The sequence below is a fragment of the Hemibagrus wyckioides genome, linkage group LG06, assembly GCF_019097595.1.
Source record: "Hemibagrus wyckioides isolate EC202008001 linkage group LG06, SWU_Hwy_1.0, whole genome shotgun sequence".
In the NCBI taxonomy this organism is placed as follows: Eukaryota; Metazoa; Chordata; class Actinopteri; order Siluriformes; family Bagridae; genus Hemibagrus; species Hemibagrus wyckioides.
Genome location: NC_080715.1, coordinates 14,627,375 through 14,642,072, shown reverse-complemented (window position 1 = coordinate 14,642,072; position 14,698 = coordinate 14,627,375). Strand labels below are relative to the sequence as shown.

General features: G+C 40.9%; 1 protein-coding gene across 4 annotated transcripts in view; it reads right to left on the bottom strand.

Moving 5' to 3' along the window:
* fign (fidgetin) overlaps nt 1-14,698 on the bottom strand; it is a 44,940-nt gene that overhangs the window by 100 nt on the left and 30,142 nt on the right. For all 4 annotated transcript variants that reach the window (XM_058393377.1, XM_058393379.1, XM_058393378.1 and 1 more), the window contains one exon: nt 1-8,222. This exon is cut by the window's left edge. In XM_058393377.1, the coding sequence (XP_058249360.1) occupies nt 5,992-8,214 (2,223 nt within the window). In that variant the 5' untranslated portion in view covers nt 8,215-8,222 and the 3' untranslated portion in view covers nt 1-5,991. The remainder of the gene's footprint in view (nt 8,223-14,698) is intronic.

The window sequence follows — 14,698 nt, the reverse complement described above, 5'->3', positions numbered from 1 at the left end:
AACTCTGTGCTACCCGATTTAAATGTAACATCTAATGAGAGAAAACACATTTGGAATCATGTCACATGTGCTGTGATATAATTTAAGGGATGCTCAAGGAAATGCAACATTTGAGAGTCTTTTTTTAATGCTCTGAAATGCTTTTCATCAAAAGGTAAAAATCAATCAGTGAATGATTCAGCACAGGAAGAGTGACCTATGCAGAAGAAAAGGTTCAGACATGAAGCTCTCAGCAGCAGATCAGTAATTACTTACAGTTTAATAACCACCGAGCCAGTCGTCCTTGTATTAAAAATAAAAAGCTGTAATAAAAAAAACATGGTTGTGTATCACAAACATTTAGCACACTTCAAAATGGTGTGTTTATGTGAGATCCATAATCCCTTAATGCACAGTATAAACTTACTGTATGTGTTTGAGGAGATAGCGAAGGACAGGCTGAAATGACATAAATATGAACAGGAAAGAAGACACCTTGACAAAAGGAAGAAAGAAAAAAAAAAAAATCTCCCATCGTCATCTCTTCATCTGCAGCTCTGATAACCTTTGTGTTTGTGATTGTGCTGGAGCGTGTTGGCGGTGTCTCTGAGGGGAACCCTGCTGAATTGCATCCATTAGGAGAGGCTTCTTTTAATGTGCACGACTGTGGAAATGACACACAGCCGATCACAAATGAAACAGCGACAGGCTCCAAATGCACCTAGTTCCCCAGTGTTAATTGTACAGCAGCAACCTACGCACAAAGCATCTACTACATAATTATGCCTTCAATGTGGAAAATCGAAAGCATTAATGTCTTATTTATAACAAAATGAAAGAAGGAAGGAAAAAAAAATACGAGAAGACAACGATAAAACTATTGGACTTATAGCATGTATTAAATTTGGGGAAATCGATCAGTCACCTTTCAAGATGATTCTTAGTGAGGAGTAAAGTTCTGAACATGTTCACAGTAAGAGTTTAAGGAAAAATATGTTGATTGTTTTGTTGACATATTTGTTGTACTTTTTGTATTTTTTTTCTGTCTCCGATTTTAAAGCTTTTATTCTCTCTCATGAAGGGGTCAGCAAGCTGCAGCTAGCTCTTTGGAAGGAACTTTAAATCACACACTTACAGTATATCACATTTCAAGACTGTCTATATGAGAACTCCAGTGCTGAGATACTGGTGTATATACTAATAGATCATTTATATAACTGATGCTTCCATATGCCAATCAACCCACTACATCAAATAACTAAGGGTTAAATGCCTCTCATATTAACAGCAACCTTGACCTTTGAGTCCACTGTCATGTTATTTGACCATTACAGCAAGGGTAAAGACCAAAACTGTTTTATACAGCAGTATAACACATGTGCAGAATGTTCAACTGAACAACTGCAGCTGAAATGATCTACCACCTATAAATAGCCCCTGGGTGTGGACATCATTTAATAGAGTTTGATGAGGTGTAGCAATCTTTGATTTACACTACTGACAGGAAGAAGTCATTAGAAATGCAGTAGCAGTTTTGTTCCTTTAATATTTTTTATACCACGCACAGCTGAATGCTTGATTCTGATTGGTCAGAAGATGATTAGTCTGGCTGCAAGGCTGCACATGCACTTGTAATGCGTTATATTTCTATAGTAACTAATTATAACAGGGAATTGTACGGCAGACAGCCGACATGAATCAATTTTGTAAAGCGGGTTACTGTTTTTCTGTCAGTTTATTTAACATTTTTGGAAGTAGTCTCCAGGGTCAGTGCTTTGGAACAGTCAAGAGTTCAAGCTGCAACTTTTCCAACAAGGGTCTTCAGGACGGACGGTTTTGTGGTTTCTCAGAAACAAGACAAGCTGTGCATTTTTTCTTTTGCCTCATCCGCTGGAAGGAAGTGAGGGTGGTAAGGGAATGACTGGTTATATCTGTTAGAACATACGTGACATCAATAACTAACTTGAATGTTCTACAATATTAAATGTGACTATGAAGGAATAAAACATGTGACATTAGGTTTATAAAAAAATAAAAGATAATGATTGCTGGGAAATTGTTGTGGTATTAGAGGAACACCAGGACACACTGTTATTGGAATGTTCCCGTTACTAATTAGTTTGCTGCAACTGCATGTTCCTTACAAATGAAAGACACACAACAGTACATGCATGTAATCGGTAATCAGAGGGACAGATGTGAATTACTATTAATTTAAGATATGTTAGGTAAAAAATAATGATAAACGTTTATTGTGCAGTGTATAGGTCTTTCTCAAGAATTCCTTCTCTCTCATCCCAACTTTACATGTAAATAATTTCTCACACAACAAATGATTAGTGATGATATAGCCACAAGGTTCTAATGTGTGACGTATTTGGTAGTATTTTTATAAATCGGGTACGCAGCAGGCAAAAAAACAAAACAAAACACATACACTGGAATTTCAAAAACATGTTAATGATTTTTTATTATCCTTTGCCCCTATGAATACATGAAAATACATTTACGTCGACTGCAGTTATGGCAATACTGTACATACACACACATAGAAACGTTATGTGGTGTTTTTCAAAATGTTATATCAACAATGTACATTAAGTACACATATGTGCGAGTGTAGCTCATGTACAAATACAAGATATGAAATGTAATTACATTTCATATAGAATTTTCATATATAAAAATGCACACTTACACACTTAATGATAAGTGCACACACACACACATACACACACGCGCACACACACAGACATACACACATTCACATGCACACTACATTTCACAAAGGAGTAAAGCGATTTTATTATAATCCAAAAACTGAATCTGCATTTTAGAGACCTTGAAGAAGACCTATACAGCCCACAATATCCTTTACCCATTGTGGGTTTTTTTTTTTTTAATTTTTTTAATTTTTTTTAATTTTTTTATTTATTTATTTTTTGTAAGTAGATTTCAAAGTGTTTTAAAGTTACAACTGTGTGCAATATCTTTACCTCAACACTCTCTAGTGTGTCTCATCATTTGCCCATCTACTAAACTGCTCAGTGTAGGGACAGTCTTTCTGAGGTAGACTGCTCAAGTTCAAGGACAAGCTTTTTTCCACGTTTATATATTTTTTTCCTTTTTTTTTTTTTTGTTTACATTATTTTTTTTTTTTGCCTTTTATACAAATGCATGACATTCAAAAAAGACAGAACATAGGTACTACATGTGTGTATGTAGCAATGAGGTAGAAATGGTCTTAGAGATCAATGTCTGAAATAGAAAATTGATATGACAGCAACAACTAGAAGAGTGCAGAAGAATGCAGGACGAAAAACAATTAGAGGGATAGAAAAAAAGAGGCAAATCCAAATGATTCGTGATGATTGAGAAAAGGTGTGCTTTAAACCTTTTCACTGTACTTTTCACTAATGTTGTCTTAAACTTAATGCTTTTGTAATCAGCAGTAATCAGGGGCTTCCACAATAACCTCCAAGTCACAAAGGATCTGTCCAGATTTCAGAGGGATGCTGCAGAAGTGAATGCCGGTGGATCATTCCCACAGCAAAACAGTAATAATAATGATACAAAAGAATTATTCGAAACATGTAAGAGTGGCTCTGAGCATCAGTGCAATTTGGCTTAAGTACTCACAGTACTTTATTATTCCGGATGTTGAAATAAATGTGGAAACTACACCACTAGACTAGAATGGGGAGTTGCTATTGTATGCTATGTTTTATAAATTAGTTGCGCATAGGCTTTCATTTTGGATATGTCTGTTGAAGTAAATTGGTTCTATTTGCTTTGGTGCAAAGATGATGCTTTCAAATGATAAACATTAAACCAAAAGTGCATTTGATAAATTAAAATGTTAACATTTACTATAGTAACAGGACCAGACCAAATCTGAAGGTGTTCTACTGGACAGACACCAAACATGCTTGACATCTTAGTAAGTTTCATCTTGATCACATTATTAATGCAGAATGGTAAAATAAATGGTATTTTACAGCTGCTAAATACAAACTAGATGCCTATTATAAAATGCATGAGTATTTGTGCATGGTTAAGTCACATGTACATGTAGTGGAGGAAATGTTAGCTCCAGCCACTAAGCACCTTTGACAGGAAAACATTGCAGTGTTGAAAAGTAAAAAGGGACTATGCCAACACCCAAGAATGCATGACATCCTCAATCGCGTTGCAGATCGTCTATGTATGCAATAAGGGCCTAGGATAAACAGTGAGGGGAAAACGAAACAGGACAGCCATCCTTTGAGCATCTCCTTCAGTGCTGTACATAGGCAGTCCTGCACCACTCCACTCACTAGTGCTTCACAAAATGGCAAACATGAAATACTCACAGGATAAAAGGTGGGGGGAGGGGTGGTCATTGGGGGTGAGTAAACAAACAAACACAAACATACATTCAACACAAGGCCTTCTTTGACTTTTCCTCACGTGCTGTAAACACAGGTGCAAGCTTGTCTCCAGTGTCCCCATTGGTACTACCCGGTCATGTGACTAGCGTTGAATGTTAGTAAAGAAAAAAGCTGCCAGCAATATGAAACAGGAACACCAAAAGGGGAGTGCAATGACTGGAGAATCGTGCCCTCTGAGTGCAACACAAAACCCATGGAGCATGTATATGAAGGGAGGCTGCACTATATATTGTGAGAAGAAGAACTGCACAGCCAGTGTCAGTTGCATTTAATTCTTTTGAGCAGCTAGTTCTATAAGCAGACTTTCTTCTCGGTGAGTGAGCCTAGAGAGTTTAGGACGTCAAGCTAGCCTCTTTAATTTTTGCTTTGAAAGAAAACAGTGATGAACTGAGGTAGAAAAGAACACAGGTTACACATGATCCTTCAGGATTGTTACATGAATGACACACAGCAGCAGAACAGGGTTAAAAACAATACTTACAAATACAAATATGTGTTTTAATCCCTTAAATATAATATGTGGTGGTCTGTGTAAAAGTTTTGGTTCACTGCAATGAGTCTGTCTTTTCTCTTCATTGATTACATACCCAATTTCACCAAATGCAAACTGTGTGGTCCCCTGCAACTTCTCTTTCGTAGCTAAGGCTTAGAATTGAACTTTGATTACATATGCACTATAGAGTGAGCATTGTGCTATGCATGGGAACAGGGTGCTGTATTCAAGACTGCCACAATTCAGAATTCTTCATTGTTCATCCCTCTGTTTCAAGATACTCACTATGGAATTCATATTTAATTTTAACTTCAATAATTGACAAAAAAGGGAAAAAAAGATAAACACATTTTCCCCAAATAGTCCAGAAATGATCTGGTTACATTCATAGTCATATCCATGTTTTAGTCAGTTGAGGTGAGATTTTTAGCTCAATGCAAATCAAAATCCAAACCCAATATGTAGTGCTTTGACACAATCTTTTGAGGTACTGTACAAATCACAATCATGTTCCTGAGTTTTTGAAGGAAATCAAAAGCAAACAAAGTCCATAAATTAGGGCCGAGATTATAAATGCCACAAGAACTTCTTATGCCCACATAGGGCCTACAGATCAGACTCAGTTGAGGAATACGGTTGTTTTGTTCTTTTTAGTCTCAGGTTAAAGCTTTTTATATTAGCACATGCCACCAATGTAGATTGTGAGGCAAACCAACCAAAATACAAAATAATAAAGCACCACTTTAGGCACTTAATAGCAACAGAATCTCAAAAACAGCAGAATGATATATATATACACACAATGGAGTTTGTCTTTGTGGTAATTTCAGTGACAGTGCACTTCAGCAAGTGACGCTCAGCTTCAGCAGTGTTGAGCCAAATTGTGGACTTTCTTTTAGACTACGTGCAAAGGGCCTTATATTGACTATGCATCAATCAGGTCTTTTAGAGTGTCATTCCAGATGTTATTTAAGGGTCATTAGTAATACCCACCCTTCAACATTGTAATTTTCACCCAAAGAATTCTGAATTGTATCCTCTCCTTACAGGAGGAGAAGTCACCCTATATGGCCCCCTTAACCTCCCATTTCACTGACTACAGCCAAACATTTTGTTCCACTCAGTGTATGTGTCCAGTTCTTTCTGTGATATGCTGGGTTGAATTTTGCAAAAGACATTTTCAAAGTCTTGGTAAGATAGTGGCCTCATCTGCCCTGGTATGATTCCAGACAGTTCTGTGCCAGGCATGCTGTGCAAGGGTCCGACAATGGCTTCCTGGCAAAGACGAACCAGGTCCAACCCCGAGAATCCCTCTGTCCGCTGGACAAGCAGTGCCACCTCTTTGTCACTGAGGCAGTAGTTGTGCTGGGAGAGCACCTGACTGATGAGCTGGTGTCGTGCCGTGGTGTCTGGGAGTGGGATGAGCAACCTCTTTACAAAGTATCTACGCAGAGCTTCATCTATTTCCTCAGGCTTGCTTGTGGAGCAGATGACCAAGACATGATCCTCTGTTGAGCTGAGCACTCCATCCAGTTGTAGGAGAAGTTCACTCTTGATACGATTTACCGGGCTTTCCTCACTTAACTGTGGTGACAGTAAGAGATCTACATCACTAACAAATATTACTGAAGGTTGCCGGCAGCGAGCTACAAGAAACGAAGCCTGCACCACCTTCTCACCCTCCCCCAGCCACTTACTAACTAGTGCTGATCCACTGAGTTGAAGGAACGCAGCACCCAGCTGGCTAGCCACACAGCGTGCCAGCAATGTCCGCCCAGTGCCCTGAGGTCCAAAGAAAAGGATGCTGCGTGGTAACGGTGCCAGGCCACTGAACATGTCTGGCCTCAGGATGGGCCACAAAACCTCCTCTTTAATTGTGGCCTTGACCAGCTCCAGCCCTACAATGTCACTCCAGTCAACAGGGGGCATCTGCTGGAGGACCTCAGTGGTGACCATCTCCACCAGGCTGGAGTCACTATTTTTCAGCTGCTCTTCAGCCGGGTGGCCACTTGAGGGAACTGTGCCAATGGAATGTGGCAAGTGCTGCCTGTGCTCCTCATTGTGCTCATTCAAAACCGGTGAACTGAACTTCCCAAAAGACTCGCCTGATCGCACTGACCCCATGGAACCTTTGGATGCACCGTAGGATGGCGGGGTGATAGCTCTGCCAGACTGACTGCTGAATTTACGCTGTTGATCTGAGGACATTGGCTGCTTTGTAGGCTTAAATGGCAAAGACGTGGTGTCAGCATTTCTGTCAAATCCATTCCCTCTGCTTGAGTCAGCAAGGTTGCTCTCTGGCATTCTGTACATAGGACTTTGAGTTGAGCGCTGTTGGTTGTAACTGAAATTTCCATAACTGGAGTCCATGTCTCCTTGTCCTGTCATGTAGAAAGCTTTTCTTTTCAGTGAGTTGGCTGAGCTGCCATTCAAAGGTGTTGGTGCAATAGGTGCATGGTTGTGGGACTGGTAGGAATAGCCAGGAATGGTAGAGGGGGGTAGTGGAGTGGGAGCTGCAATGCCTGAGGGCAAGTAGGCTGATGGAGCAGGGGCTCCTCCAGGGCTGTAGCCTGGAGCAACAGAAGCCTGGGGGGGATATGCTGTAGGAGGGTAGTTGTAACTGGAGAGGTTAGGTGAACCTGCATTATAGCTAGGCACCAGTGTTGGAGGAGGGGGAGGAGGGGGTGGAGGCGGCTGAAGAAGCCCACTGCTGTGCAAAGGTGAGGGATGTGGGGAGGGCAAGGCTGGGGTGCTTTGCCCACCACTATAGGTGGAATGCAGGTAAGTGCCATTGTAGCCACTCGCAAACTCCTGAGAAGGGATCCCCGAGTGCAGGGCAGCAGGCGTGTGGCTCCCACAACTGCTACTGGAGTAGCTGGGTTCACTCAGGCTGCTTGCCACCCCTGATGAGCTGCCAATGTTGGCTGCACTGTCCGCTGACGGTAAAGCAGCTGGCACTACAGCCTTGCTTGCAGATATCACATCTGCGGTGCAGTTCATGGGGTAGATGCCCTCTTGCCAAACGTCGCTTTCGGACTTGCGTCCATTAAGGAGTCCTGGGGCACTCTCTGAATATGAGCACAGGAGTGCCCTCTCACTGGGACCCTCCAGGATCCCAGAGTACTTTTCAGCATATTTCTTCAGGAGGTTGGAGGCGGTGAGGGCGGAGATGTCATCGTTGGCCCACGCATACTGGTAGGTCCTCTGCAGGTGTCCACGATATGCCTCAGCTTTGTGGGCTGGGGAGCGGGTTGTTGAGGAGATGTCGAAATGCTGCTCTGCCCACTGCGCATGCTCTGGGGTCCACTGCATCTTTAAGCCTAAATACCCCAAAAAACAAAAACAAAACAACACCAATGTCAGAAACATGATAAATAAGGTACATAGAGAACAGGATCAGCAAAGGCGTCAGTTTTGTGAAACTCTGCAGAATCAATGATCCAATACATGATTGCCTTTAAACAGAAAAAAAAAAAACAGCAAGAGCAACACAAAATATTACTTTCCATTTCCTACTCTGCACCTCACCTGGAGTGCGGGCTACATATCACAGGCCCTGCTGACAGTTAGTATCGTAGGAGCAGTGCGGATTTGGGCACCAGCACCTGGTTAGCACAGTATAATGCACCTTGCACAGACCGGGGTGACACAGACATCGCAGGTCACTCTATAATCCAACTCTCATCTAAAGCAGTCCCAGACAGTTTCAAATCTGCTTGGAGGAGTGCAGCAAAGCAATCTCCCAGGCAGCGCTCCGCTGCTTTCATCACACAAACCCCACAGCATGGCATGAATTACAACAGCTCTCTGTCTGCCTGCTGCCTCCTAGAGCACTGCTGGCTGGAAAAGGGGAAAAAACATGCCTCTCTTGTCTTTTGTTTCTCTCTGTCTCTGGCTTGCTCTCTCTCTCTCTCTCTCTCTCTCTCCCTCCCCATTTTTCACTGCCTCACTCTCTACTCTTTCCAGCTTCTCTCTTTTATTGCCTCCAGGGCTCAAAAGCCACCATCAAGTTTAATCCCACACTCCATCTGCAAACACAAGTAGTTACATATGCTGTCATCTTAGACTCAGCATGGGATTATCAGAGAGGCATTTACTCAAAAAACCAATGGGATGTCACTGGTGGTTCACATACAATCTCACACACACACACACACACAATGCAGACTACTGATGAGAGTGGAAGTCTGTGCTGTTATCCCACAGGTGCATTGCTGTAGCCTAACAGACTGAGCTCACAATGGTACCAAACACACACACACACATCCATTAAAGAGACAAACTTAACTTCAAAGCCCTGTGTACATCTTAAATACTGTGCAACATACATGACTTAAACAACCACATTTAGCAAACATTATACTCCCAGTATAACACACAATAGTGCCTTCTTAAGTATTGCTATAATGGACAGATACAGAATCACCAAGTAATGCCACTGGATAACTTCAATTAAATTACACAGAAAAAAACCCTGCTGCTAAATTACAGTGTTGAATCCAGAACTGGTGTGTCGGTGCCAGGACACAGCATAGATTTTTCTACATCAGCATTGAGATAAGTGGTGTCCTCAACCACCACCTTATCAGCAACCTGCCCAAACAGCACACACCCACACACACAAACACACACAAATACGCCCTAATTAGCGGGGTGATGGCACACTAATTGTGTTAATTTACCAGGATTCCGTCAAAAGGATCTGTTCTGTGGTGGCCCATCAGACCTGTTAGCTAATGGCTAAGAAGAGCTTAAGACTATAAACTAGCATCAAAATGGCAGCCATGCCAGGAAACCTATTATTAACATCAGCAGTTAAACCTCCACTCCAAAACAGTCACAGGATTCAATACTCTTAGTCCAATTAATCACACCCTTCAGATTATGAGAAAATTACAGCAACGTTACACAGTTTGCTGATGACTGCTTTTGATGTGCGATTATATTGTAGTATTTTAATGTGTGTTCCTAAGCCACTGCATTAGCCACTAAGCTATGCTTAATGCCTGCTTACTGCTATGGGACATGTGGTATTCCCACAGCAATCCATCTGAGATGCATGAGATTCATCTCAAATATAATATGCAGTGAGTGGAGAACGTATATTTTCCTCGATTTGAGGATGAGCTTCATTTCTTCATGTGGACTATAAACTGTTTGGCGTGTTCTACACTCTGTTAAAGATTACCTTGGGAATTTGTTACTTGGTCCTGTCAAAGTATCAACATTGCCATATAGGCAGGTCACTTTAATAGGAACACCTGTACACTTGCCATTATCCGATCAGCCAATCACGTTGCAGCAGTACAATGTATAAAGTCACTCAGATACAGGTCTGTTAATGTTGTTCTGCTGTTGCAAACCATCCGAATAAATTCAATGTGCTGAGCATACTAAGACGCTTTTCTGCTCACTATAGTTGTAAAGTGTTCCTGACAGCTCAAACCATTCTGACCATTCTCCCCTGACCTTTCATCCGAACCTGCACGACTGCCACTCACTGGATGCTTTTTGTTTTTAGCACATTCTGTGTAAACTCAAGAGACTGTCGAGCATGAAAATTCCAAAACATCATCAGTTTCTGAAATACTTAAACCAGCCATCTGGCACCAACAACCATGCCATGGTCAAAGTCCCTGACTGACATTTTCCCCATTCTGATGTGTAATGTGAACAGTAACTGAATCTCTTGACCTGTATCTGCATACCTTGATGCATTATGCTGCCACTATACCACTACAAGAGTGTATATATATATATATATATATATATATATATATATAGGATATGGATGATAACTAGCACTAGAACAGAGAGATATTATGAAAGGCTAAAATGCACACAGGGATTTCGAACAATACTCTAGCTTCCCGTTCTAATGACTTTTTATAAAGCGCGCTACACACTAACAAAAGAGCAAATTCAGCTGTAGCTATTTAACAAGTCTAACAAATTACAAGGCTCTTACTGTCAAAAGGCAGGGATGTCTTCCTGAAAACATTTAAAGCATTTAAGTCTCTAAAGTGAGACATCAAAGAGATTTAGTTACATGGATAACAGGGTCTGAAAACATACACTGTACTAAATGTCCTTTAAGTGACAATATTTATACACACATTCCTGTCATTCTAACACACACAGTGAGAAAGCTGTAAAAATAATGTGCTGCTTGGAACGGTCATAAAAATATTGCACAGTGCATTATGATTGGGTGATTTGTGGCAGACAACCAAATGAGACAATAATGGAGAAAATATCAAAAGGAATTTAAGTCCAGTAAAAATGACAGAAATATGGAGAGAAGTGGAGTCAGAAAAAAAAAAAAAAAAACAGGGACAGAAGGGTAGAGAGAGATGGGGAGAGAGAGAGAGACAGAGTGAGAGGGAGCATGAGAGCGAAGGGACTGCAGAAGATGAATCATCTCCAGTTTAGTTTTAGACTGCAGCTCCTCCGTGCTCTTCATGCTTCTCCAGCCTGCCTGCGAGCACGGTGACACAACAATAAATAACACAAGCACATAGACAAACCTATCTCTGCGGGAAATACAAAAATGTCACTTGTACTACTTCCATATGTCATACCTTGCCACTGTTTCGGGGTAGAACATATAGAGAGAGATCATGTGGCCAGGTTTACAACTAATTAAACAGCGTGATCTATAGGAATCGCTGCACGATTCTTGTTAGTCATGTAATATTCGTAATATTTTCATTTGAACATTCTGTCAGATCCCAGATGCAATGTGAAAGGAATGTAAGAAATACAATTCATCCAAAAGTCTTCAATACAACAGCTTCTTGGTATTTCAACATGTTTGCATCACATACAGGCAGATCACTGCAACAGTTCATTAGGACTCCATCTCAAGATACTGACAAAAAAAAAAAAACCCTTTAAATTAGATGCAACAAGCAATGACTTGCTCACTTGCTTGCTCTCAAATATGCAACTGGCGTAATTAGTGCTTGTTTCATTAGAGGATGTCTGAGGACCTCTGCTCGAATTCCACTTGCTGGCTCTCGACAAAAGCCCTTTGTTTAATTTACCAGCGTCTGTGAGGCTACCTTTACAGTACGCCTGACAAATCTTAGATTACACACGCCGTCAGAAGTCCCTCGGCTAAAACGCCAGACCAGAAGCTGGCGGAATTGTGTGGGCAATGGATATGGCCTTATTAAGGCAGCTTTGACACTAAAGCTGTGTCCTTGCTCATTATGGCTAATAACAGGTGAGCAATATACAGGAAACACACTAAAATGTGCTAATTACATAATAGGAAGGAAATCATCTTGTGTGTAAATTATTACAAGCTAAAACCAACATTAATACAGAGAGGAGAAAAGAGGAGACATGTGGTACACACATTAATTGTATATCCACATGATTAAAGATTCACATCTTGCATCAGCCTTTACGAGCTGCGCTGTCTTCTTCAAGCCTGATGATAATTATGTGCGGTCCGTGCAGGCGTCTAATAGGTGTGTTATTAGCAAGAGTGATCAACAGTAAACCCCCGGAGAGGAAGCTCTGTTACAGCACACTGTTTAATTTCAGACACTGTGATCATGGCCAATGGAACAGAGAAGCTGACCTTTTTGGGAGCTATTAATCTGGCTAGCCTTGGCCGATTTTAAGCAAACAGCGGTGCGCCCGCACTCTGTCCGTCCAATTTCCCAGTGCGTAAATTGGACTGCCGCTTGCACAATTCTCTATTCATTACTGCACAGCTGAAAGGAAGCACAGAGGTGGTGGAGTGGTTTTCCTTTCCTTTTTTTGTGCTGTGTGTGTGTATATGTGTGTGAGTGAGGGTGTATGAACACGCAATGGCTTTGAGCAGAATTCCCAAGCTCTCTCTCTCTCTCTTTTTGGGGTGCTGCTGTGCTTGGGGGATGGGACTTCTTTAGGAGCAAGCTGTCATAATTGAAGTGTGGCCTAATCAGACTCATTACCATTTTGGCCAATTTGCACCACCAAAGATGCTTATTAGGTAACTGTGTTTGATAAAACGCTCTTTAGAAAGCTAACTGTAATGAGCTCTTTAGAGTCAGGTCTGAGCATGATTATGCCAGTGGAAGTGTTTGGCTGGGCTCATGCAGACGCTTACATTTAGTCATGTACAATGTCATAATTAAGCTACACAACCTGCCTTCCATAGCACACAATGAACACGGCTGCAACCGGAGAAACTCAGAAAAATATTTATAATTACTGATCATTACGGCCCAGGGATTTTTATCTGTGCATGTAAACATAATTATGAGAGCCTCTTCCTTTCATAATGTGCACACAACACACACAGCATGACAAGCGTGCAAATACTGTGGACAGACATTAATTACATTCATAAATAAAAACAACCTCATATTCTTCTAATGCACTGTCGAGATGCATTTCTCTCTCTCTCTCTCTCTCCCCCTCTGTTCTTTTTAAGCAGAGTGAGTGAGATACAGTTGTAATTCAATCTCTGCTGGCATTCGTTATAGCAACCGAAGCCCATTCATCTTACATATCAGTTTAAAACCACTTAAAGTCAATTTAGAAACCCATGTACCGCTCATTCAGATGGGTACAGGAGACCAGAGGTCACTATTACGCTCCTAATATAGCCAGGAATTTCAGTCAATGTCCTTTTCCCTGTTTCACAACAGATCCTGGAGATGATTGATAGGTACAGATTTAAACCATAACCATGCACCAAAGAGTGAGTGGAAATAAAAGGCAACATACCTGCATCATCTTACCTCCAGGGTGCTTCAGAATAGAGTAATTCAATTAAGCTTTCTAAACACAATTAATCTACTAATTAGCCTTAAATATGTGTCACAGAATGAAGTCCACATCATTTAGTGACTTAGGTAATTGTGATCTTGAGCTACTCTGTGAGAGGGGAATTATGATAATCTAAAGATCCATAAACACTCTCGATGGGGGTGTTTTAGGTGATGTTGACATTTGGAGGTTGACATGAAACAGGAGGGACTTAATTTATTAATAAGAAGTGCAAGCAGCAAAAGTTCTCAGTGTTAGTTTCACGGCAGTTTTAAACCTGTTAGCTGTTTGGCTAGATTTAGTTTCACACTGCACATAATTAAATGAATGGAAAGGAGAAAAAAAAATACTGTCTGAGCGATGTCCTGGCTGAACAAACTCATGAATCCATTTCATTCATCGGCCAGAAATGCAGAAATGGAAAAAGGTAAAAAAAAACTTTTGCCAGTCTTTGAACGTAGAAATCACAAAAATAATCCCCTCTTATGGCATACGTGGCTATGAAATTATTATATAACAATTAAATTAACTAGTTTTTAAAATGTTTTTTTGTACTGCATACTAATGTTTATTTTCCCTTTTTGTTCATTGGACCACATATCCAGAACACATTTCTGCAGCTCTACTGCTCTGTCAGTTTGTGTCTCGCAACTCAAATTAGCAGCTCGCATCTAGAGAAAAATTCTGCCCACAACCCAAAATACTCAGCGTATTTACGCTTCCTGCAGTTGAGTCGATTCAAGATTGAATCGCTTTCTCACTTCAACAGAACTGTCCTAGAATATGACTGGCACTGAACCAATTCCACCTCGTTCAGATGGACTCAGACTGGCCGTTTTGATCTAGACCTGAATGTGTTTGCGGTATTTTTTGCGTTGCCTAAATGAACTGCACTAAAGAGGAAAACACACCAGGATCTGATTCCATTAATACAAAGACTAGCCACTAGCAAACTCACTACTAAATGCTAGAGCATCACTACTAAAGTAAAAAATCGCTAACATCTGTTCAACTACAAGTAAATTAG